This window comes from Grus americana, chromosome 10 (assembly GCF_028858705.1).
Source record: "Grus americana isolate bGruAme1 chromosome 10, bGruAme1.mat, whole genome shotgun sequence".
In the NCBI taxonomy this organism is placed as follows: domain Eukaryota; kingdom Metazoa; phylum Chordata; class Aves; order Gruiformes; family Gruidae; genus Grus; species Grus americana.
In genome coordinates this window covers 13,216,243-13,242,771 of record NC_072861.1, presented here as the reverse complement: position 1 = coordinate 13,242,771, position 26,529 = coordinate 13,216,243, and the positions used below count along the sequence as shown (strand labels likewise).

Below are 26,529 nucleotides of genomic sequence, written 5' to 3'. Positions count from 1 at the left end.
GGGCTTAGCTAGCCAGAGTGGATGGACCCTGACAAAAAGCTTTCAAGCCTCCTCTGTGTAAACACCTGCTGTGTTGGGGGAACGTGTTACAACCTGGCAGTAGCTCCTTGCACTGGTACAACAGGATACTGACTGTCATTCTCAACAAAGACAAGAGATTCATGTAACCACAAAATTTAACACATTTGTAAGAAGATTCAATGTTACCTACAAAGACAAGACAACATCGTGTGTTAGCTGGGGCCGGGAACCCAATTTCACCGGCATGTGGCTCCCTCCTGACATAACCAGCTGCAGTGGAGGTCAGCCCATCCTCTCTGATATCCACACTGTCTTGGTCAGACAAGCGAGTACTGTGACCTGATCTAGCCCGTCAGGCACTGATGCCAAACAGGAGATACAAGGCAAAGGGCTTCCATATAAGGGGAGAAAGGAGTCAGGAGAGTTTAGAAAAAAAAGAAGGACCAAAAGGAAAATTTTGTACTGCAATTCAACTCTCATCAACACAGCCTGCATGGTGCCGCCTTTGGCCCATTATCCCACGTATAAGAACAAAGCTAGATCCAAAAAGACAATTAAAAGGAAACCATACTATCTGGATAGGATATCTCTTCTGCAGAACACTAACGATTAACCTTTGGAAACTACAATAATTTATCACTGAAGTAAAAAGTGCAGTGAAACCCCAAGAGCATTCATGTGAACCAGGAGTTGCCTCTGGCAGAGGTACTGGCTAGAGGAAAGCATTCAAGCTACATACAGTAAATGATCAGTGTCTGGACATATTATTGGTTTTTGGAACATATCTTGTACCTTAAACAAAAAGGAACATCCTATGAGATGATGCTTGAATGCCCATTGGAGTATACCCTGAGACAGCTCTGTGAAACATTCAATGAAGGAATCACCACAGTTAGTCCAGTTTTAGGGAGCACATTAGTCAACTGGAACAAGCAAGGTTATAGAACAGAATAGTCTACGAGCTTGGGATCTCTCTGCAGAAAACATGAGCTCTTTTTTACTGTATATAGTGTGATGCTTGTTTGAGTAGTGGCTTACTGCAGAGCACCGTCTCATTAGCTCACCTCTGGGCGTAACAGGTAGCTGTCACTTGCATGGAAATGAAAACAGAAGTTAACGAACTAATTAATTCACTCGGTGTTTAAAATCCCCTCCTTCCTATTCCCCCTTGCCCATGACTCCTAAGTAAACTATGTAGAAAGGGGTCTGATTCCCCTGCGTCTCTGACTTTGAGTGTATACACAGTGCTTCCTCTTCATACGGTTATCTTTGATGTAAAGCCACTGCATGCTGGCTACTAACTCTACCTAAATCCATTATAGGCACCCTTTGTATAATATGCACCTTGCTATAGCATGCAAAACATTTGGCTCCCAAAGACACGATAGGATGGCTAGAGTAACCACTAACCAGACATGCTGGAATGCCTGAAAGTGTCCAAGATTAGTCATTTGGCAGCAATCCTGGGGAAATGTAGCTTTACATATCCCACTCTGGACAGAAAGGTTTAGTGCTTGGGGCCTTCTGGCAGGCCTGAACCTGACTCCTTTCCTTACAGTGCGCAGCCATGACTACAACAGCTAAAGCTGGGATGCAATTGCCACAAAAAACTGAATCATTCACTTTGTCAAATCTGTCTCCAGTATAGTCTTTTCTTCACCAAAAAAAAAAGAAACCCAAACCCAAACAAACCCTTCCTATACTTGGCCTTGATATTTATTTTTTCTGGATAATTTCAGCTTCTGTGTTTGTCAACTGAAAGGAAAACGCATGTGTCACAAACATATCAATCAGAAATCTGGAGGGTGTTTGTATATTATACAAGAGATCAAAGGTTGGAGAAATTTCATTCTAATTTGAGGGCAACAAAACAAGGTTACTGAAGAGCTGCATGCATGCTTGTCAGCTATACAAATCAAGGCAAATCCAAGATTGCATTTAGGTGCTAGGAATGACAAGCAGCAACACTTCTTTGGTCACTGAAGCTCGATGCAGGACTTGCATGGACACATCTTACAAGAAGGGCTGGCACCTGCACCTCACTGCACTTTTAACAAGGGATCCAGTCACCTACACATAAAGTAACATAACCGATTTCTTACGCCACATCCACCCCAGGCAAGAGAGCACAGTGGAAAGCCCGTACCATCGCTTTGAGCAAGCCAGCACATCCAAACCAGCAGCCGAGTGCTGCACAGAGACAGCTCAGGGCTAACTCAGAAGCAGCACAGCTGGAGCAGGGTGGCCTGGCTCCTAGGCTCGGTGTCCCTGACTCTCAAAAGGAACAGTTTGCTTGAGCTTAGTGCTGAGCTGAGACAGAATTAGTCCCACTGGTTCAGGATCTGTCATGCTCACCACGAGACCACGGACCTGCGCATCACGCTGCTGTGTGGGGCTGCCACGGCCTCAGCATTTCTGCTCAGAGCTGCAGAAAATAAACCAGTTAAAACATGCAGAAACTGGCAGCTGTCTTCGTGCTTTTCACGTATTAAGCTGCAGAACCGGTGCCAAGTACTCCCGCACTCAGAACTGCACAGATGATATTGCTTCTTCAATGTATGACATTCATGTAGCATTCCAACAAGGAAATAAACCAGCACAACCAAATGGATGAATGGAAAAATGAATTACTTCAAGTTAATTTAAAGAAGATATTTAGTCATGCATGGGAAGGAAAAAAAGAGAATAGGTAACCAAAATAGAATGAAGCAATTGGAAACAGCTGATGTTTGATGAAAAGAAAGATACTTTCTGGGGTGAGAAATTTGAAAGCCTCGAGTATTTGGAAAGAGCAAATTATGCATGACTTTTTAATCCTTTAAATGGTGCCAGGTTATCCAGAATCCACTCCAGAAAGGTTTCCGAAACAGTTTATTCTAGAACTAAGCCAAAACCTCCGTCCAACTTTGGAAAATCTTATTTAGAGTCAGACTAACATTTTGTGAGCTCATGTCAATGTTGGAAAATTGCTCCAGCTGAAAGCATGAGGGAATAGTTTTGCAAAGGAACCCCTGAGTTTTAGCCTGGTTTTATGATTTGCAGTAAGAAAAGGCAGAAAAGAAAACTAAGATCCTTGATAGAAAAAAAAAATATAGAAAGGCTGAGTTGCATTTGCTGACAGAGCCGTTATTGTCTTTCCATTTCACAAAGAGTGGACAAGTTTCATGCTGTACTGGAAGCAAGAGTAAGGGTTTGTTTTACATGAGCTTTACATTGGTGCACTTAGCATACAGACATGGAAGAGGGTACCTCAGTCCTGCCCACAGCACCTTATGACTACAAAAGCGACAAAATCAATTTTATTGCTCCAGCCAGTATCCACATCACACCAATTACTGTTAAAAATCCTGCCAAAAGGGCAGCTCAGCGCAGTCCTGCTCAACTAGTAGGAATTCAGGTGTCAGACCCCACAAGGCACACAGGTGACACTGTTGTGGGCACTAACAAATTACTTGCCTAATGCAATTTTTTTTTAGGTTTTGTGTGAACTTTTGGGCACATCCAAGTCTGAGGCATCTGAGTCATTCATGTTTCTGGGTCACTAGCTGCTCTTTATGTCCTATCAGTCCCTCTTTTCCCTCGTTTTTTCTTTTTCTTTTTTTGTTTTGAAACCTAGCCAAAAAAGTTAGCGGATAAATGACAGCTACTACTTTGTCCTTTTAGTAAATCATTGGCAGACATGGATCGGCATTTTGAAATGTATGGACATAGGTAGGAAGCCAACCAGACAGTATATTACTACTTTTTGTAACAAGTACTGATGTTTTGCTTCCATGAGCGTCCACATCTTTTTAAGTCACAAGTAAGAAGTGTGCTGTAATAAGCAAATATAAAGTCAGATGCTTTTGACCATATAAAGCCACAAGGAAGAAGAAAAGAGGAGGTATGTGAAATTCATGACATCTGGGAAACACTTTGTATATGGAGTTTGAAGACAATATACATTGCCAGCCTGGCAGAACAGACATAGACGTCCCAAACAGAAGCCTGAGAAAATAGAAAATCAGTAAGTATTAAGTTAATCCACAATGTACCTTTTCTGGGGGACCAGATCTGTTTGGAAGTTCAAGCCAAATTTGGGAAATGATTGTGAACACAGAGAAAAATTCAAAACAGAAATGTATAGCATATTCAAATATGCTTTGAGCAGAGGGGTTGGACTAGATGATCCCCAGAGATCCCTCCCAACCTCAACTATTCTATGATTCTGTGAAATGTTTTGCTTTGGTATTTTCTAAATGAAATGGTTTGGGTTTGATTTTTTCTTTTCCAAAATGAAAGGGGACAGAAATAACCAGCTTATAAAGCAACATCAGGCATTCTGTTTGGGACTGAATAAAAACATTTTGCAAAATTTAAGAATTTTCCTCCTAAATCCCCCTCAATTTTCTCCAAAGGAACCTCTGCTTTTAGTTTCATTAGACCTATGTTTATTTTTCATATCTGGGGGGAGGGGTCAGAGAGCAAACCAAAAAACTCACCATTCATCCAGCTCTGCTCCCAACCCCTATTTTCTTATTCACAGGTGAAAAACTGCAAAGATGATAAACTCTTTCAGATGCACCCCTGTTTCTTCAGGGCTGAAGGTGCAGAGCAGGCGTCTCTGCAGCCAACAATAACAAACACTGATGCCAACCTTGTGCGTTTCCATGGCCATGGTGCCCCAGAGACCTCCTCTTTCATCCCCACGCTCCTCCCCTCCAAAGCCACCTCATCACTTTCTCTTTGAGGTTGGGGAGGGAGGGACAGTTCAGATACACCTGTTTCCCAATAGATTTTGTTCCAAGAGGGCAGAAGGAGGAAAAAAAAGAAGAAAAAGGTGTTTCTGCTCTTTCATTCTTTTCCCACCTTTCTTGTTTTCCTGAGTCTATTTACCTATCCCATGTGGTTACTGGTGGAAGAGAAACTATTTGGTTAGAGAGCAGAGGGAAGTAGCACAGGGAGCATCATTGCAGAACTAGGAGCCACCAGGACCAAACTAGTGTTCCCAGGGCTGTACGGGCAAAGCAGAGCAGTATTTTCCTATAAACACTAAAAACACTTGCAGTTAAGCCTTGTGCTTGGGCTGGCATGGGAGTATGTGACACAGGCAGATCACCTGTACCAGAGACTGACTCAAGTCCATCTAGGGTCGATGACAGCTTCGGCCAGCTGCATGCTCATGGCCAGCGCTGCAAAGGTGCTGCAGAGGTTGGTGGGACTGACAGGAGGTTGGAGGGGCACCCCCAGGAACATCCCGGGGGCAGGGAGAAGCGGGGTCTGAGCACCTGCAGGCTTTGTGGCAGCCAGGTGTCCTCTCCATGCCACGTGCCCATCTATGTCCCAGGCACGTTTGCTAGCACACAGCCCCATAATTGTGCCTGGGACCCTGGCGGAGTGACCCCACAACGCACAGTAGACCTGCTCCACTATAAAATAGCTCTTGCCGAAGTAGGTAGAGTCCAGGGGATCATTTGCCTGTTTTAATTCTAAGGGTCTTGGAGTTACAGCTAAACCTCTGGCTCCTCTTAATATTTCACTCTCTGATAGAGCTGGTCAAAATATTTCCATCTAGCAAACTTTTTCTGAAGAAAAATTGATATTATTAAGGCTTTTATTACTCTTATTAAGAAAATGCCCATCCTGTCAATTAAAAAAAAGTAAATTTCAAAATCCCAAATTCTTTTTTGGTTTTGGTTGGTTGGTCAGTTGCGTGTTTTTTTCTTCTCTTAACTCCATCATCGTACTCTCCTCAGGACAGGGCTTCTGCATGCATCAGGGAAAAATGTCAAACCCCCATCACACTCAGATACCTGCTGCTGGTAAAATACCACTGCCGTGCATTTGCGCAATACCACTGTTTCACCTCTTTTATAAAAATAATCTCAGACCTCTGCTGCAAACACAAAGGAGCTTCACCGCACCTAGGAGGGAGGTTGGGATCGGTACAAATGGGGGAACAGGCAAGGAGTGAGAAAAATGCCAGCCTTAGGGAGGGGAGGCAGCAGAGCTCAGCTCATCATATTAGCATTTGTTTGCTCACACAGCAACACTTCAGCACAAAGAACTCCAAATCTTCATTATAATCTCACATTTTTGGACTAGGCTCCTGCGTATTCATTCCTATTGATTGACACGTGGAACAGCACACTTTGATCATCTTGTTAATCAGGTATTCTTGAAGCAATATGTGACGCAGTTTAAATAAGCCAGGTTAAGTCCTTGTGTACATAAGGAAGCTATTATAAGAAAAGGCAATGATGAAACTACTTTTTGCAAGAAGTAACTAGAGATTGAGTGCCTTATATGCTTTGGAAAATTTCACTTTGTTTATATCATTTTTCATGACTTTCTGCTTAGCATGACGTGGTGTTGTCCCCCCAGCTGTGACCGGTTTGGCTTGAAAGTCAAGATTTTGCAAACTGGCCTAGTGAAACCCCCTGAGGCTCTAAGCTTGCATGGAACTCGGTACCTTCATTTTGAGGGGGCATCTCCTTTATATAGTGTGTTTTGATCATTCAAAATACTGACCACTCTTGAGGCTATCACTTAGAGGCACAGCAGTTCTTGGCAGATAGGACTGCTGAGTTACCATGGCCCTGTAGCATGCTTCAGCCAGAAAAGTCCTTCCTCCCCAAGGCACCAAAGGAGGAGACACCAGCGCTGCTACGGCGGAAGAGCACTGGTATCAAACAAGGCTACCCAGCCCCAGACAGGCACCTTGCTGCACGACTGACCCTGCTGCCCAACCTCCCAACAGAATTACATTTGCAAAAGCATCTGATTTGCAGAAATACTGATGAGCCGCAGCTCCTACTGATACCAGCGGGGACTACAAGCAGTGGGATACTGAAAAATCAGAGCATCACCACCAGCCCGTGCCTCTCTCCCCCCCATTTATGAGTGTGGCTCAGCCTCTTAGCGACCATAACTGAGTTTTTATGAAGCCCTTGAATGGGTTTTACTGCAAAACAAAGCTAAGAATGAACATGCACGATTATACCAGGACAATAGTCTAAACTTAACAATCGCTTCCTGTAATTGTCTGAGGCAGCCTGTAGAACAATCAATCATCTCATGATAAATCCTTGTTGGTCATTTACCATCATTAATCTATACTGTCAGAATGAATTAGGTGCAGAGGAGCATGTTAATTACAATGCAGATGACACTTTAGCTTTAATTATCATGACTTCAAAGTAAACAGTGTCAGTTAATCAACCTCAATCACCATAAATGGCCATTGGAGGAAAGCGCTACTCAGGGGACGGTACTGACCTCCAGCTTGCAGGGTCTGCAGTTACAAGGCTGGCATTATATCATGACTTTTCCAAACTGCTCTCTTTCTATCCGCAGTAGTCAGGTCTATGGGACACTTTTTCCACTGCCTATGACATGCCTTAAATTAGGGGTGACCAATTTTGTCAATATGTAGCAACCTAGCTTTATTTATAGAACACTTCAGATTGAACAGCAAAAGCTCCCACTGTCCTTTTATGCCTTTTCATTTTGCATTTAACAGCTACTTATTCATTTTACTTACCAACTAGGGCTGTGTTTTTATAGCTTGTGGTTCCCATTTCAATATTATTTTATGCCATTTTCTGGAGGGCTAGGATTATGGAATAAACCTAAACACCTGGACAATTTGTAAGGCACTGGTAGAGCAGCTAGCAGTGTTGCAAAGGCCCCCAGATCCCATCAGACAAATGTAGCCCTTTTGTTATTGTAGGACGTGAGAGAAAAACTCTCAAACCCCATCAGATTCCTCCTGAGATCCTCTCTGTGAATCCCAGCCAGAGCAACCAGTCAACCTGCCTGCTGTTACCAGCATCAGGCTCCTGCAGAGGAGAACAGATAAAATTGTTCTCCGTATCTCCTGCAGACAGGACAAGAGGAGGTGGGCTCACACAGCATGGAGACAGCATGGCAGGAAGAAATACTCTAATGCTAAAGCTATAAAAGTGTTGGAGCGGGCTGCCCAGCGAGGCTGCGGGGTCTCCAGTAGCAGAGGCTTTAGAAGCCAGGGTATCCATTGCAGAGCCCAGGGCTCTCACAGCCTCTGGGGTGCTGGGCCTCACTCCAGTGTATTTCCTGCTGCTTGATACACCTTGTGAAAAAACACCTTCCATTTTCCCCAAAACTGCTGGGCAAAATGCAAAAGTCTGGGAAGATACAAGCAGCCTGTGAAATGTCCTGCTTTGCTCTCTCAAGGAGAGCAAACCATGGAAATAAGGAGTTACAGAAATAAACCAATAAAGTAAAATTAAGGTGGGGAATTTAATCACTCAGGAGACGGGAAATTCAAGGCTATGGTACCCATGGCAACTGCTATTTGTCCACAGTTTATGGAACATTAACCTTAACTCCATATGCGGAAACAGAAAAAAATTATGGGACATATCACGTATGAATGCATATTTCATGCAGAGGGTACTCTGCGAGGGCTACTGTGAAAGCAATAATTAAATTTCCTGACTGCAAAGCAGGTAGGTTCATGCACAAGCAGCTCTTCTGAGACACGAGCTAACGTCACCAGACAGAGCTCCCAGCTCATCCCCACAGTGTAGGCAGGGAAGATTCAAAGTCTCAGTTTGGCCATAGTATCACGTCCTGCCTTATAAGCTTCTGGCTGCTGTTCAGATTTTGTTTTGAAAATTGCCATCTGTTGATTTAGGGAATGTTGTGATATTTCTTTCAGTTGTTCAGGTCAACAAGAATTCTGCCTTTCTTGTATGTTTTCTTTTAAGCAACTAAAGCAACATTCATCATTCAACAAGGCAGAAGTCCAGTTCCTGCTGGGTGATCAGTTTATTCAAATGTGAGAACCAGATTATTGCTGAGTTAGACAGCAAACAAGTTATCAAAACCTGAGAGAGTTTTGTGCTTGTCTCGAGCTGAATTTTAACCCCGGGTTGGGTGCAGAGGAGTCAGATTACTTACGGAAAAAGACAAAACCAAAGCCAGCCAGATAGACTGTAACCCTGTGGATGGTGGTGTCCTTGAAGTTTCATTTTTTTACATGATCTTGGACAATTGCTGACTGGTATATCTATTTTTGCTAAAGTGTGGCAGACAAGAATTTATGAATATAGAAATCACAGCAGAAATATAACAGCCGAGAAGACTAATTGCAATTTGGGAGGGGGAGCTATTTAAAGAAGTATCGGTTTAATAAAAATTACTTCTATCTTTTGTCACCACCATGGGACACAGAAGCAGGTGGTCTGCTTGGTTATGACCCCCCAGCCTGACTTTGGAGGTGTCATGTGCTATCTCCTCCCAGGACCAGAGGCAGGGTGAGGAGAGGGAGAGACCCCTCATGCCACAGCCTGCAAGGGAAGGACGTGTCTGCTCCTTTCACCTTCCCTGGGTGAAAACACTTGGCTTTAGGCAGAAACGGGCCTGAGCAGGTATCTCGGGCTCTGATGCCGTAGGAAAAACTCATCTCAGAGGCAGCACACCGGGTACCAGTGCTTGCAGGCAGCCAAACCCAGCACCCAGCATCCCCCACATAGAATTTTTCAGCAGGAGCGTGGCCAGACTCTAACCCAGCCCATCACTCTTAACAAAGTGATTTAACGCATCCATGGCACCTACCAGCATGGCTCAGGTCTGACCTCTGTCACCACTTCATAGGCTGATAGGACGAGGCCAAAATCCAGCCATGCACACGGAAGGGCTGATGGAGTCAACAGAGCAGCAGCACGCTCCTGGCCAGGCTCAGATGCCTGCGTGCGTGCCCTGGGGCGTGGGTGCCTTCGCAGGTTCCCCATCCCTGCTCGGTAGGTTTGAGCAGCTCTGTGCGACCACGGCTGGGGGCTGTTGGCTCAGATGGGGGTCCCTGCAGAGGCAAGGATGGGAGCAGTATGAAACCAAATAAAACTCTCCTCCTGAGCAGCAGCGTCCTCATGCAGTGCTGTGCCAGAGGGCTTCCATCCAGTAGTCTTGGACATATTTTACCGAGTCAAGGCCACATTTATCTAGCAGCAATTCAAAGCAAGGAGATCTCCCACTGTGGAGAAGATTGGTGTTTCTTTCACCTGCACTTCAAAATAAGAGTGCTCACATGAACTCCCTCTGCCAGAAAACCATCCCAGGGCTGTCCCAGACCACAGCCAACAGGCAAAGCCAAGCTGAAGGCACAGCTGAGACAGGCAGCCCGAGGACACTCGGCACAGGCTGGTTCACAGCTGTAACCTGGAGATGCAGTGAGAAGAAAGCAGTGGTGCCTCTCCATGGCTGACTTCGAGCTCAGGCTTGCCCAGGGGACCCACATTGTGCCCTGTGGGCCATCCACCATGACACATGCTAGTCCACATTCTGCCCACCCTGCTCCTCCTTGCTGAAGTCTCTGAAAACCTCAAAGTCAGCTGAGAAACAGAGGCTGATAGCCCTTTACCAGCAACAGTCAGCTCACAGGCTTGAAACTCCTTGCAGGACCATGAAAGCTAGAAAGAAATCATTTTATATGAAGGAAAAAAGCATAAGGTAGGCCTCTTGCAAATACCCACTGAGGGTGCCAGGGTCAGACCAGCTGATTACAAGCCACGTCATGACACCAGCATCCTTCACACAACATCCCGCTCCAGGGAAGGGGAGGACTCTCAGCAGCAGTGCTGCCCTTCGCTCCTAGAGACACAGGCACTCTCCTCCAGCAGCGTTTGCCATCCATCACTAGTGCAAACTGCAGACCAGGCTCACGAGGGCTGGGCCGAAATTACTGACCTCGTTTCCAGAGAGCTGTTAGTAACCTTGGACTCTTCTCACTGTAAGCGTCTTAAGTATGAGCTATTCCTCAGCAGGGAGAAATCGGGATTTGATACTGCACAGCAATGAACAGCCGAACAAGCCAAATCTTGTAAAATGGCTCTGCATATGTTTTCACAGAAGTCATGGCAGGTTCAGGAATTAATCTGGCCAGACACCACCGCAATATCTATATGTTAACCTGAGTTAAGGCAGGTTTGAACACTGCTGAAAAATCCCACCCTCCAAATGACTTCCATTTCTGAATCGCTGACCCACTGTTTATGGAAAGGGAAAGAAGTGCAGTGATGAGGTAAATGTGTTTATGAATGCGTTATTGTTACCTTTCTACTCTAAGAGCTTACGGTAATGACTTTACCACCCATATTTATTGCTAATCAAGATCAGCACTGGGAGAGGAGGAGGAATCATTTCTGCCACAAAGTGTGTGCTAAGTCAAGACATTGTTTTTTCCTCATCACATGAAAGCCATAGCCCAGGCAGACTTATTTGCAGCCTGTTAATGGCTAGAAGTATCCCTTTTATACACGTTTGCTCTTACTTCTTACAAGTGCTCACATTTTACCTGGCAGCTCTTCTGTAGAGCAGCAAGCACAGCCTGAGCTGCAACCGAGCAGCAAAGTCAAAGCATTCAGCAAGCTCCGCTGAACTCGTGTTTGACAAGTTTCCTCAAAAGCAGCACAAGCTACTTTGCCAGCTAATCTTTCCAGCCTGCAGCTACAGAGCGAAGCGTGGCTGTGGACCTGTGTCAAAGGTACATTTGTTAACACATTTCCCCCGGAGTGCTAATTAACATTTACATCAAGTACTATGAGAGTGAAAAAGCTTCAACACAAACACACTGCAGGGAAACACAAGGAGCAAATTCTCTCTCCCCCCAGATGCCACGTACTGTTTGCCCTTCACGAGCTGGTGAAAATCCAGTTTCTTTTGTAATCTTCCGTTCTCTAAAATCAGATATTTCTGCAAGTTAATAACTAACCAGCTTCTTTTTATTTAAAAACCTACAAGTGCATTTAAAAGTCTATGACAGCAAGGCCCTGCTGGCACTGGTGTGAGCCAGCCTGTGTGCACGTCTCCGTGCTGACTCACAGTGCGGGCGCTCCCCAGTCTAATTACAGAAAATGACAATATTTTATGATTTTATAATAAACATAAATAAAAGGATCATCAACACACTTTCACTTGCATCTTGAAATAAGATTGAACCCTCTTAAACTAAACACTAAGATAGGGAACACAAATACAAATATTTGTAGCTGGATCTTCAGTTGCCACATTTTGGGACGCTGACAAAGAGGCTCTAATGAGTAACATTTGTACCCACAATAAGATGCAGGCAAAGTTATTTGCAAACACAAATTTGCACTTCAAAAAATGCAAAGGCAGTTGCTGAACAGCTGGTTAATGAGCTATTCTCAACATTATTTCTCAATACTTATTAAGAAAAATGTGCTATCACATTGAAGTAAAATTTTTAAGACTGCACTATAACTTAAATGTGGTTGAAAAAATCCTCTAGGTTTTTTCAGGGGGGGGGGGAGTTTTTTCCAGTTTTTAAAGGAAAAACTAGAAAATCCCAGGTTTACAGAAGGAAAATTGTATTCTATGAGCCATGAAACAGTAGTATGTAAAACTTCACCTATTCTGTGAACTTTTAGGACATGAGAGAGCGTATATTATTATTCAATATATTCTCTCCTGCCACAACCATGCACCCTGTCCAGGCTCCCATGAACTCACATCTAAGCATCTAAAGAAGTGCCAATATTCTTTAAACAAGGCATACTTGCAGATGTAGAAAAATTTGACTGAGCAAGGGGTACAGCTGCATGCTACTTCCAGAAATCAGCTTCTAACTCACCACCTCCACAGAAATCAGGATCCAAGATGAATAATATATACTATGAAAACACAGACGGTTTGATTGCAAACTGGTCTAGAGTTCTGTGAACATATTTTGTTATTGTTGCCCACTTGCCAAATATTCGGGGTGAATAATTTTCAGCCTCAGTGTTTACAAACTGCTGTCATTGTTTTGTCCCTTTTTTCCTTTTTTTTTTTTAGAGCGTTGCTTGCTTCTGCCTTTTAATTGGATATCCAACTTTGTAAACAAGAAAATAGAATAACAAACAGTAAATGCAAAAGCAATTAATATTTTTTTGGAGCTACTCAAGTGAAGGATCCTACACACTAATAAGAGCGACAGCGTGGGCAGTACCGTGGGACAGGCACCAAGTGATCAATGTGGAACAGATGTTCCAACAGGACAAGGTGATTGTGTTTCTTTCACTTGACTGGCTCGTGAAACCTAACGTATTTTCATTAGATACACACCATTTCTGTATTCACTAAGAATATTTTTAAATGAGTAGCAAACACTCAGATATTTTGCAGATTGCCAGTTTCCTAAATTCTCTGTCTTAATTTCCAGTAATTCCTATCAAGAAAAGGCAATTTTGAGCTAAAATCTGAACTGGCACATTCCTGACATGATCTCCCAGAGTCTCTTTCTCCAAAGCACGAATGTCTGGACTGAAATCCTGGCTTCAGCACAGGCAATAGCAAAACTTCCACCAGTCCCCTCCGAAATTTGTCAAGACAAAAAAAACCCCAGTATTTTTTGGGAAACCGAAATGGAGGTAGAATGCCCAGCTCCCAAAACACTAATCGTTTAATCTCATGTAACAGGATGAGATTAATATAAACATGCTAACCTGTCCAAATTGGAAATCTTTCAGATTTCAAGCACAGGAAACAACAAGGGTTGGTTTTGTTGGGGTTTTTTTTTTTTTCAGACAGGATGTCAGAGTTACCCCTGTGGTTATATGTGAGCTGAGGACAATGTTGTTACATGAGATCAAATTACAAACACAAGCAAACAGCAAACAATCTCCGAATGTCACTGTTCAAGATTTGACAAGAAGCACAGCTGACCCATTAGGAAGGTTAAATGCTCTCGAGCGAGCTCTGGGAGAAAGAGAGGAGTTTGCTGCTGGACATCGCGTTCCATGCAGTTAAATTGTCAATTTGTTTGCCCAAGTTAACGCTTATCTTACTCTATACTTGCTGTGGTTTTAATAAACACATTTGACCTGCAAATCTTAAAGCAGTGGCTTTGCTAAAGTTATAAGAAGTTTCTGGATTTTCCAAGCACCTCAGAAAACTATTTTGGTAGTTTCCACAGCAGAGAAACCTGTAGTTACTCAGATATTTGAAACTTCCAGTGAGGTGGATGACAGTTGCTTAACCACACACATTACCATTTCATTTCTATTTCTAATGTTTAGCACAACCTTGCTCTTAGGAATTTCTGAAGTTGTTTACAAAGGCTGATGCAGAGGTTGTGTGCAGTCTGATCCGAAGGCAATGTTTTACTGAAGTCACTTGTAAACAGCAGAAAGATAGAATATTTTCTGTAATTGGGGGAAAAAAAAAGAAACAACAAAAAACTCCTCACCTTGCACCAAGGACCATTAGAGACAGGGCCGGTTTCCAAAATATCTGTTCCTTCATTTTCTTCCATGTCTGATTTGTTGAAAAACTTTGGTTTCCAATGAAAAACATTAAATCACCCTCCAAGCAAAACCAAACCAAACCATGCAGGCTCTCGTATTCCAGTTTGCAAAAGCCCTGCTGTACGCCACACACCAGTTTTATGGTCACTGGTCTAATCCGAGGTTGCAGACCCCAGTTCCTTGCTAGATTTCACAGAGCTTGGCCTTTCTTTTAAGCCTTGATAGCTCCTCTTGTCAGGCATTTCTCTCCCTCAGACCTTCCTTGCAGATCCAGGTTGTCACATAACAAATGGCAAACGTTTATGGCTTCCCGGGCACTATAGGAGAACTGACACTGAACCCTCTGATCATCTCAGAAGAAGCCTGACAACGGAGTGCAATACGTGGCCACACCTCTCTGCTGCCAGAGCTGGCCTAGACCATAAAATCAGAAGCAAGGTCACCCAGCAACCAACCATTCCACGTCACTACAGTAATAAAGCCAACTTACATTCGACTTATTGCTTGGGTAGATAAATATTTTTATTAGATGAAAGAAACCCAGAGAAGATGGCGGGGGGCTGACTGTTCTGAGATGAGACACATTCATTTTGATCGAAGCAGAGCTCTTAACATATGTTTGTGGGCCACGTACAAACCCACAGAGTTCTGTTTGCAAATCCCATTGGGGTCAAACCCTTAAGCACATCTCCCTAAGGGCAAGCAGACCTGTGTGCCCAGCAGGCTGGGTGGGTAACCCCTGCAGTAGAGACCATGAGCTCCTATCCAGGTGCCAGCGAGACTTCCATCTGCCACATGCTCAGCTTAAAAAAGTTCCACTCTCAAAAGTCTTCATAAAACAGGGGTGAATTTACAAAATGGCCCTCAGTTCCCTGCCAGAGTCCGTAAAAATCAGGCTATACCATAAGGCTGCCTAAGGAAGCTTTCTCAAGCAAATGGATTATTTTTCCTAAGGTGTGGAGCAACCACGTACCTAACGGAGCATGCTCAATTTAGAAAGTGTCTTTTCTCTCCAAACACACCGTATGTGTTATAGAAAGGGGCTACAATAAATATAAATAAAAGCAGGTAACAAAAGATCAATCCTCTTTGTTCTGTTTACACTGTGTATCAGGTAGTGCCATTGCAGATAGCCAGTGCCCTAAAATTTCAAAACTGACTGTGATCCCTGGCATCTATTTAAAGACACACATGGCTTCCTATTCAGTGCAGCTGCTTGGCCCGCTCAGGAAAGGTCTCTCTTTAAGAATCCCCCAAAACGAAGGAGTCCAGGGTCGCTGGCTACTCTGGAAAAGTAAGGCCACTTTTTCCTGTCTCTGATACGTGACTTTTCTTGCTGAACAATTCTTTATAAATATCTATATGGCAGGAGACAACTTTTTTTTTTTTTTGGCAATTGTGCAGAAAGATTAAAGTTAATTCTGTCAAAACATAAAAAAAATTAATCAAATGTTAATATTGGCAGCATCGTTAAAAGTTAGTGGTACACGGATCTGATTTTTAGACCTCTTTCTGCCACTGAAGTACAAAGTGCCTAAGTGATTTGCTCAAGATCACATGCTCGATTATATATACTCATAGTTTCATTAATCAAATTGGATTTCATGAGATATTTCTCAACAGTTTAATTAAAATTGGTCTTTAAGGAGTTTGAGATTACATTTTACAAAATTGTCAGTAGCTAGAAGTGTCTAGGCTATGATATGAATAGTTACAAGTCCTCAAACACTATGAGTAGTGTATGTCTAACAGTGAGCCAGGTGAATGCATTGTTGATTACATATTTATTTCAAAGAAGTGAAGTCAAATGTGACAAACAAAATAGGCAAGAAGTATAAGGGCACAGATGTCTCATTATGGAGAGACAGCAAAGCGAAGGATAAGAGTGCAGATTTGGAAACCAGCAACCCAGTCTGTCTTTGCCATTGATTCTGTGATTTTGAGAGGTAAATCAGAAGCTCCGTGCCAGTTTCCCTACCTGTGCTGCAAGACCAGCAGTACTGAGCACTGCTATCTCACAAGAATGGCTGGCTGTGCATTGAAGATATTCAATATCTTCATCAAACTTGCATCTCTCTGTGGAGATGTAGACTCCTTCTATCATTTGCCCACACAAGCCTAAGGGAAGGCAAAGTTGACCTATCCCCACAGGGTGCGGGCACAAGTGTAACACCATCCTAGCCTTCACCTAGTGGCCAGCACAAGCCTACGGCCCTGGAGGTCCGGAGCACGCGCTCACTCCGCTGCCGCAGCACAGCTGAGCAAGTTTTGCCTAGTTTAAAATAACGTGAGGCTCACATGAACGCACTATGCAAACCAGCAGATAACCACTGAGGTACTCCCATCCCAGCTGGAAGATTCTGCTGCACACAGACTGCTGCTGCAAACATTCACCAGGTTTAAATCTCATTCTCTGTGATTTCATATGCCACGGGGTCATTTTCTGAGAGCCAAAGAGCTTTCACAGCACAGAACCTGACAGTCTCTCAAGAGCCGATCCTGGCTCACCATCGCAGCCCTGACGGTGCCTGCATGGGGCAGCCTTGGCCAGCCCTCCTGCCCAGCTGGGAGTCAGCACGACCTCAGGCAGGGTGTAAGACAGGGAATGGAGTGGGGGGGAAACTATACCAATCTTTGCCCCAGTTATTCACAAGGGCTGTTTATTACAGCAGCTTCAGGGACTCTGTTTTCCACCACTCCTTTTACTCTCTTGGGCAAAAATCTCTGATCGCTAATTGCCTGCTGAATTTTAAGAGAGCAGGCAAGGGGCCTGCCTGAAATATCAAATTGCTTTGCATTTTGGTTTTTTTCTCTGGTTTCTGTTTACAGGTCACCCATTTAGTGACATATTAGCTATGTCCCAGAGTAGGCAAAACTACCCTTCTGAAGTTTGCTTGCGTTAAATAGCAAGCAAAAGTGCTGTATCTCATTATCCATGTAGGTGTCCATGCTACATCTTCTGCTTTGATGACATTCTGTGGCAGTAATTTTCACAGGTTTTTTTTTGTTTTGAATTGGCCATTTCCTAATTTAAAACAGAGCAATCAAAGGAAACACTTTCCCCATACGCAGCATAACATAAGATAAACTTTCCTATGGTTGCTGTGGAGAAGCAAACTCACAAGGTTTTCAGCTTCAACCTTTAGTGTAAACCAGACATCTGTTCCGAGTTGTGTCAGATCACAGGAAGGATAGCCCACAGCTTGGTTTACTCCAGACTAATTTAGGAAATCAGGACTCTCCCCATGGATTAGTCACTAACTTCTTGGGCAATGACAGGCCAGACACATTTGTCTCTGCAGCTCAGCGGTTTTCCCCTGTAAAACAAGGGTGACAGCTCTTCCCCACGTCAGAAGGTGACTTGCGGTTGGAGGATCTAGCCCCAATAGCAAACCAGAAGCTCAACTTTTCAGCCCATTTGTACATCTGCAGCCCTGATGTCAAAGTCCACCAGGAAAGGAAAGAAGAGGAAAAAGGGAAAGTGCAGATGGGTCTAAAGATGGCTTTGAAGTACAGCCCAGGAGTGGAGATCAGGAAGTGAGAGCTGTAATTGCAGCTGGGTATCAGTTTCCTTTTTTATTTCAGGAGAGCCCACAGCATGGTGCAGTTTTTCTCTCTCCCTCAGAAAACAGGCAGGAACAACACTTACCTCTGCAGGAGAACAGAAGGAGCTGTTAAATGGAAGGAGCCATTAGAGACAAAACAACTCTTTGCATTTCTAATGCAGAGGCAAGTAGAAAGCATCGTGAACATGTCTGAAATGACTGTTATTTCTTCTGGACCAGCAGGGAAAGCTAAAAACTATTTCTCATTGTTTCCTAAGGAAATTGCACTGTATTACTTGTGAGCTCTGCCCAAGTTCCTTGCACTAGGGCCAGCTTCAAGCAAACTCAATAGAGAGGCAATGTCAAGTTCACAAAAATAGGTGGTCCAGCAGATGGAAGAGGTCCAGCAAATGCCACGCAGAGTGAAAGACTCCCAGACAAGCTCACGCCATCAACAAGACCGATGTGAGACAGCACACCAGAGGGAAGCTGCCAGTGCTGCAGAGATGGTACATTTGACTTAGGCTGGGTGCGGGTTTATTCCAAGCTGCCTCAAACCTGGCCATACTGGGCCATCAGTGACACCTCGACACTGTTCGTACCTCACCCAGCTGAACGCATGGTGGGTGCAAGCACAAAACTCAGACCTCAGGTCCTCCAGGGCTTTGGCCTGAGCCCTGATAAGGCTGCCTGTTACAGAGGCTGCCCTGGCCTGTCTGTAACAAGCTGCTGCCACAAGCAAACGTGTCAAAACAGGCTAATTGACATCCCACTGTAACTTTAACACTAGTAGTCAACACTAAACAAAGGTTTACATTTTTTTCCTTCCTGAGATAAGCTGCAAGGCAGGGATCAGGGCTGCTGTGAGGAAACATGGACTCCTGGTACAGTGAAATAAACCTCTTTGTTCAAGTTAGAAAAGGTTTGTGAACTGAACTTGGGGGCCAAGGTATCACAGAAATGACTGTGTCTTGAAAACCATTGCAAAGGGTTTAGGTTTTGGTATTTGCTAGGCATACCTTGAGTGTTTGACCATTATAAATCTCTTCTTGTTTAAGAAAGAAATCTCATTTTGCATCATACTGTGCTTATCTTTTAGCAAAAGCGGGGGCAGGATCTGAATATGCTGGTGTTTGCAGACAGCAGTGGTGCAGTACAGCTTGTCTCTTAGCTTCACAATGAAGAAAACGAGCTACAATTGTGAAATCATTGCCTAACAATTGATAAGGACAACCACTGCAATCCTCTTCCCTGCCTCTTCTTGGCCAGTGTCCCACTTACCACACATTACTGGATATATAGAAAAGAGAATGGCAATGTGATTAAAGTACAAGCCACACACATAGAAGCCATAGACCATCTATCTCCACATCTTGTCTGATTTCCTCTTTCACTATGGCCAAGTAACTCAGTCCTTGCAATTCTTTTTTTTTCTCCTCCTTTCGTGACTATATGTACCATCCTTCTGACAGCCCTTGAGTTCTCCCAAGGAATGGGGCTTTGTAAATAGGGCTGGGGGAAGGGGCTGGAGAGACCTATCCCTTCAAAACAAAGTCACAGCAGGTACATTGAACAAGGTGCTGCAGGGGACTCTTTTAGCAGGCCTTTGCTTTGCAGAAGAATGAGGTTTCTCCTTGCCTTGTTTCAAATCAAGACAGCCACTCTTATTTCACCTTTCTTTTCAGGAAGTCCCTATGGCACCACAAATACCTTGCAACATGAGATGTCAGCCATCCCAAGAAAAGTCCAGCCCATCACAAGATCAAAGAAATTTGTTTCAAACTTTCTTGCCCAGAAAGGAAGGACGGATGTATACAATTCCTCAGTCTTCAAAAATCAAGATTCTTGGGAACAGCAAGCCCACACACCCAGAAGAAGTCACTGTTGCCACTACTCTACTGAAGGATGTGATGACCATCTTTTCCCCATGAGAAGAAAAGGCTGTGGTAAACCAAATATTTTTATATATTAAGTATTTATCTAAAATACTGACATCATAAAGTGTTAAGTAATGGTACTTTTAACAATATTTAAAAAAAAAGTGTCATTACTTGCTCTTCTACATGGATGTCACCCACTCAGTGGCAATCACACTGTTCATTAGTCAACTGCAGAAAAAACCTCACAGTTCAGGTATAATTTTTACATGAGCTGTGTAACAGAGCCCGGGTCACTGAACTGTAGCTCCCTTGAGCACAGTTCAGTATTACAGCTAGCTAGGACCAAACTGTACCCAACATCCCTATAAACATCAAGCAGATCACCTAACAGTTATTTCAGTGCCTTGCTGACTCAGAGATAATACAGAGAAAAGAGTAAAGAGGATAGATTGTGTTTGAATTTAAATTTGCTGTTCAAAAGTGCATCACTGATGTGCTACCAAGAGGAGATTTCAATTTGCAGAAGAAATAATGTGCAAATCACAAGCAATTGCTCCTTCTGTAGAAACTTAAATTGTATTTTGTCCTAATGACTTGGAATTTCTTAAGCATAATGTGAATAGCTTCCAGTTCCTCTTAACTCTCGGTTCTTCCAAATACATTTTATATTTCTAAGAGCAAGGAGTATATTTTCACTAACAAAAGGAAATATTCTGAACAGTAATCTGAGGGAACAGGAACTGCTGAGATAAACCACATCACCCACAGAAATCTCACCTGTATCGTAGCTCAATAAAATAACAATATTTGGCCTTAATTTCCTGTAGAAAGGGAAGCATAACTGAACCCCAATGAGGGACTGAAAATAATGCGTAATGACCCTATAAATGTATGGCTTTTGGGCCATAGTTTTAAAATTAATGGCTATGTCACGACATTTTTTGTGGCACTCAGCCCATGTGAGGGAGGTTTCAAAAAGCAGAGTTCAATCTTCATTTGGCCCTGATGTCACTTCTGACACCCTATACAAGCCTAAACACAGCCGGCCATTAAGGAAATGTCTGACACTGTCCTTGCACTCCACAGCAATTGCTTTCACATATATAGATATGTACTTTTTGATGCTGAGAAATAGTACTTTATGTATGATCAAAGAAATAATATCTACGAGTGAAAATCATTTTGAGATGTTTTCACTTACTTTTTGATGAAAATGTCAACAGGAACAAGATGAATAAACAAAAACTGTTCTAAAACAACCCTTGGGTAGACTGGAGGAAAGCTACTAGCACCACAGCAGCACCCTCTCTAGTGCTGCTGTCATTGGGATTTGGCAGCACTTCCTAGATAAAATTCATTTTTTGGTGTCAGGACGCAACTTCACTTGTTCTAGAGTGGATGGTTCCTGACATCTCCATGCTGGCCAAAATCTGGCATACAGGGCCCTGACTGCTGAGAGCCCTGCGCTCATCACATCCCATGGGCTGCAGGGGGCCAGGCCCTGGCATGGGTGGAAGCCACCATGGACCCATGAGTGGGCATTAGTCCCCATTAGTCTGTGCAAACCGCCAAATAGGTGCTCAAGCTCATTGCAGGGCTGTGGTTTTGGGAAGGGGTTTCCAACAGGCATTCCCTTTCTTACACCTCCCTTACTTCATGGGGATTTACTCTGTAAATGCTTGCCTAGCCTTTGAGGGTCTCACAGAGGCAGTGCTAAAGGTTATCCAACGGTGAGCTCTTTGTAGGGTATGTGCCTCAGTGAAGGTTTCATTGACGCAGAGCTCTCAATAAGGGCAGAATATCAACACCATCTTGTGGACAAAATGAGACATAGATGGCTAAGAAGACAAATCCATCGGTACAAACAAATGTTTGAATAAAGAGATGCAATTACTTAGGATCCTTATGCTGTGTTAAAGCACCTGTAGCGCAGCACAATATCTCCCAAATGATGGGAATAAAGAGCAGTGCAAAGGCAGAGATTATTTTTTGATTGTTCAGTGGAAAAGAAATGAGATTACTCCCACGGATTTCAAATAACGCGGAGATGCAACCCCAAAAGTAACTACTGTCAATCACAACAAAATAGGTGCATAAGTTGAGGTTCATAAACCACTAAAAATTCATCTGCCACAGTGGTGAACATAAAATAAAAATACGGGGGCAAGGTTGAGTGTGTAAAAACAGTGGGTGACATACCATACCTCATAAGGGGAAGGTTAGGTATGACTTTAAAAAAAACCCACTTACTGCTCTCCTGAAGTCATGGAGGAGCTGCAGGGCAGCCAAGCCACAATGACCACCCTTCCTCCACCTCACTCCCTGCAGTTGTAGGGAAAGCCCAGGAGGAATTAGTGTTGCCTCAAGTGCTACACACAAACACACCCATCCAAAGCCATTAACAACTCAGCCTTCATCCCCTCACGCTGCTACTTGTTATCCTGTGTGCCTGGGAAGCTGGGATGCAAGACCCTACTAAATCAAACAGAAAGCAGTCCCAGGCAATGGTGAAAACTCTGCATCTCAGCCCAGCCATGCTCAAAGCCAACTGGATCTTATGGTCAGAGCTGTAGCAGGGGTCAGGCAGGAGATCATCATGTCCATTATACTGTTTCTGCCGCGCTATCCAAGATGTGGGTGCATGTGAGTCCCATAAGGTGCTTCTGTCTATGTTTAAGTACAGAACTACCTTTTATTATTTGGCCCTAATATTTCTGAGTACCTCACATGCAGTTCTCGGAATCTGCCTTTCTCCAAGTGCAAGGCCACAGTTATGGTCACACTGGGTTTGTCACTTTAGCATCTGACACTCCAGCCAGATGAGGCAAAGATCCAAAACTCCACAAAGGGAAGGACTAGAATGTAAAAAAAATAAAAAAAAATTAAAAATTTCCTATTTCATGGTAGCTCTGCTCTAAGGCAGTAGGACAGGTATATTACACATCAGGAAAAAACACCAATGAGATGCCAACACAGAAACACAAAATAGTATTTCTACGCCTGTTTCTAGATAGGAATCAACAGAAGCACAGTTCAGTCTATCAGATCCCTAAACTATTATCCACATAGGTAACAGATAGATCAATGTACCTGAGGGAGTTACCTTAGTCTCTGCCAGTTCCTCCTCCTGCTTATCCCTGCCAGCTGGAATCACCTTCATGTTATCCTGTCTGGGTCTCAGCCAAATAGCTTCTCCCTCATTCTTGTCCTTCAATACATAGAGGGAGCAGGGAGATGGTGCAAACTGTTACAGAGCACGCATTGGATTTGCCAGTCTATTTTTTGAGGGGCTGCCCAATTCATCACACTACCAAGCTTATGAAAATAACACGGCAGTAAGAAACTATCTGACTTCATTAACTCATAAATTGTGACAATTTGCTATAAACTAATGAATGAACCACTAACTTGGGACATCATTCATTATCATAAAGCTATTTCCTGCCTGCTTAATTAAGCTCTGAGAATGCTCTAGCAGAAGGAAAGCAGAAGCAGACCCTCTTGGGAAGTGATAAATGCCAGAGGCTGAGGGGCATCCTGGCAGTTCCAGCACAGCTAAACACATTGGGTTCTCTCCCTAGCAGGGATAAAGAGGGAATTCAACTCCAGCAACATCTCTGACTAGCAGAAATGTCTGTGGATCCAACAATCTAATTTCTGCCAGCACTGCAAACCAGAGGAAAAAAATCCCTGTATTTCCCAGTGGGCCTAATTTTTGATTTAAAACCCGACTGATTTTATATGGAGTCACGTAGACATCAGCCTACCCTTCTTAAGCATTGACAGAATAGATGCAGAACTGTCCACCAAATTGCAGTTTGGGTTATTAATTATACGGATGCCAAAAAATAGAACCAAACGAGAGTGTTTTAAGCTAGACAGCAGAAGCATTCAGGAGATACCAAACCAAGAAACAACCATTTTCTGCTAGCATAGACACAGCCTGAAGCAACTGACTGGAGAGAACCATTCTTTCTCTTCTGCCCACTAAATAGGGCAAAAAAATGCCCCATCCTTCCCCCACTTGGTATTCTATCAGCACTTTGCATTCCCAACCACGAACTACAGATACACAGCAGGAGTCTATCCCTGCCTCAAAGACTTTACCTGCTTTCCACATCCTCTCTGGTTTGGTGCTGGTACTTTAAGAACTGTATCTTATCTAAAAAACAGACATGAAAAATCTTTATTACAGGCATCTATGCAAATACATGCAGCTTCTCATAACCAGTGAGCTTACTACAGCTGAGTTTCAGGAGCAAAATAGAAGGAAAATCCCAGCTGCCCAGGGCTCCTGCCCAGGCAGTGGTTAGCTAATTCCCTGCAGCTGAGCTGAGCCTGCCCTGAAAAACTCTGTAGATTAGGCAAGTGATTCATCACCTTTCCTTACACTTAGGCTCTAACTGATGCAGTGTTTTAGACCTCCCAGTCAGGTCTGTGTTTCTGCTGGTTCTTTTGATGGTGCTGTCTATTTCGAAAGCTGAAGCTGACCTTCTGCCAAGCAATAGCAAGTATTTAAGGCCTTCTCAGCCAGTGAAAAATGAATTACGGAGAACTGCAGCCTGGAAAAGAGATGGTCAAACACCATCATGCCTGCTTCCTCTGGCCAATAGCATCCTGTAGCCCACATGTAATTTGGCCTCAAAAAGTTGCTTGTAATTAGATATCAAAGCAGAAACCAAGCCCTTCTGTTTCTCACCATAGATCTCTATTTCCAGGGTCTCGTCTAACCAAAACCAACTGTGACACAGGCTGACCTCCCTCTCTGCAAGAATAAAAATAACTCAGAAGATTATATGTATCAGTATTATGTGGTGGCATCCACCATAACAATATTATATATCATGTTCCCTTCATCATCCCTCTTATGGTTTTGCTGTCTCTGTATCACTCCCTCTTGAATGGGTTACCGGGGAAAATGTTGCTTCTCATCAGTGTTTTTCAAGTTCTTCTACTATAAAGAAAGCCCACTAGAGCTTTAAAATTTACCTTTGAACTTTTTTTATCATTGCATTGTCCACTTCATAAATTCTCTCCTATAGCAGCACAATCATATCTGCAAATAACACTGATAGGACAGAAGAAATTGAGAGACACAGTAATTTTACATTTGGTAACAGACATGCATATCCACCACAGGGACATTTGTAAACATACTTGAGAATAATTTGTCATACTCCCTGCACTGGTGGGAAAATATTGCAGTTCCAGGAAAGGTACAAACTTTGTCCTCCCTGGTCTTGTGCTGCAGGAGACAGACACAGGGTTTCTAAATAGTCTGCAGCACTTTTGCAGGCTGGAGCAGTTTCCAGACACTTACTGTTTAACTGTCGCTATACTTCATGGAGTACCTAAGTGGGGTTCCCTTTTAACCTATGTGGAAACAGACTGGCTAACTGACCAAGGTCAGTGAAGGAGTCAGGTCTGAGAAGGTCTCAAAAATATTCACACCACCAAAATGATGGTAGTAACACTTCCTCGTGTCAGTGCATTTCTGCTAGTGTGTCTCTCCTATCTGTATTCTGATACTGCTACTGAAATCGGTACTGCTGATCATCTGCAACAACTCCCCTACCTTCCTTGTTGAAGGACGGATGACTTCAGAGACAAGTCTATTCCCAAACCAGTCAAAACCTCCAAGGATTAGATAAAAGAACTTGTATTACTGGCAGAAAAAAACCAAACAACTTCAGAAGCATACTGGTGGTTTTTACTTGGTACTGTATATGCAGTTTAAGGTAAAAAAAAGAGCATTTGATAAGGGATAAGCAAAAAAGCTGGGAAAAAGCTGAATTGTTTATAAAGTCAGAGTTTTGGCACCTACATTTCATGATGAGTAATATCCTTTTCTAAAGTCCTACCAAGTGTAACCAAGGGATCTATGAATGGAAAAGAAAAATTCGGATCCAATGAGACTATACTCAGAACTTTTTTAACACAATTCTGTTTGCCCAAAAGGGCAATTCCAGCTAATCTGTGTATTAACACAAGTAACAACATTGCTGGTTTTAAAGAAAAGTGATATTAATTCTTGAAGCTGCTCTTCAAGCAAGTATTAGAAATAAGAACACTATAACCTATGACATTAGAAACTTTGGAATCTATTTTTTGTCATGGTCTAAATAGGAAAGCATAGTAAAACCATTGTTTTCCTGTTAAACTAGAAGCCTAAACTTCCTAGTCAGTACTTTTGTTTGGCGGGGTTGGTTATTTCAGCTTCCTAAAATGAACTGAAGAAAGGCCTTCTGTAAAGACAGCTTTGTGCCAGCATTTGAGCTTATGTATTTGTCATCAAAGTAATAATTACTACACTTCTTTAAAACCCTAAGAAAACACGTGTTAAGTAGATTCAAAGAGAAGTCCATGGTTCCATGGAAATGCATCACATGCCTAAAAAGAAACAACACACAAACAGAGCCCAAGAGTCACAGTGGTGAGAATCCGTACAAACCAGAAAAGGCTAAAAAAGAATTCTAGAATTTTTCCCCTCAAACTGGAAAAAAAAAAAAAAGAAATTGTTATGGTCTTATACCATAATTGCTTCAGAAGAGTACACAGAGATGAACATTTGTAATGTTCATATAAAGCACCACTGCCCTGTCAGGTAGGGGTCATGTATAACATGATATGAAAATACAGTCTCTTTAATCCTGGAGGTATCAGGGGTGCATGTGTCCTGCTACTAATCACATTTGCCCAGAGTTTTTAATGGTTTCCGCTGTATGTTGTGATATCTTATGGCAAGCACGAACACACAGACATCACTTCAGCATTACAGCATGCAGAACAATGGGAAAGATGACCTGCTCTGCATGC

At 43.1% G+C, this 26,529-nt stretch overlaps 1 protein-coding gene and 1 long non-coding RNA gene across 3 annotated transcripts in view; one reads left to right on the top strand and one right to left on the bottom strand.

Moving 5' to 3' along the window:
- The window catches only part of PDE8A (phosphodiesterase 8A), a 156,514-nt gene extending 141,934 nt beyond the window's left edge, over positions 1-14,580 (bottom strand). Inside the window, exon 1 of one of the 2 annotated variants that reach the window (XM_054836356.1) lies at positions 14,231-14,580. In XM_054836356.1, coding sequence (XP_054692331.1) covers positions 14,231-14,296 — 66 coding nt within the window. In that variant the 5' untranslated portion in view covers positions 14,297-14,580. Of the gene's footprint in view, positions 1-4,502; positions 4,642-14,230 lie in introns of those variants that run through there. The other variant, XM_054836357.1, reaches the window with a different exon arrangement.
- LOC129210554 (uncharacterized) lies at positions 3,746-24,673 on the top strand. Its single transcript, XR_008578575.1, has 3 exons — positions 3,746-4,027; positions 19,519-19,779; positions 24,432-24,673. It is a non-coding gene; the product is annotated as an uncharacterized LOC129210554 (long non-coding RNA).
- Positions 24,674-26,529: the final 1,856 nt, after the last annotated feature.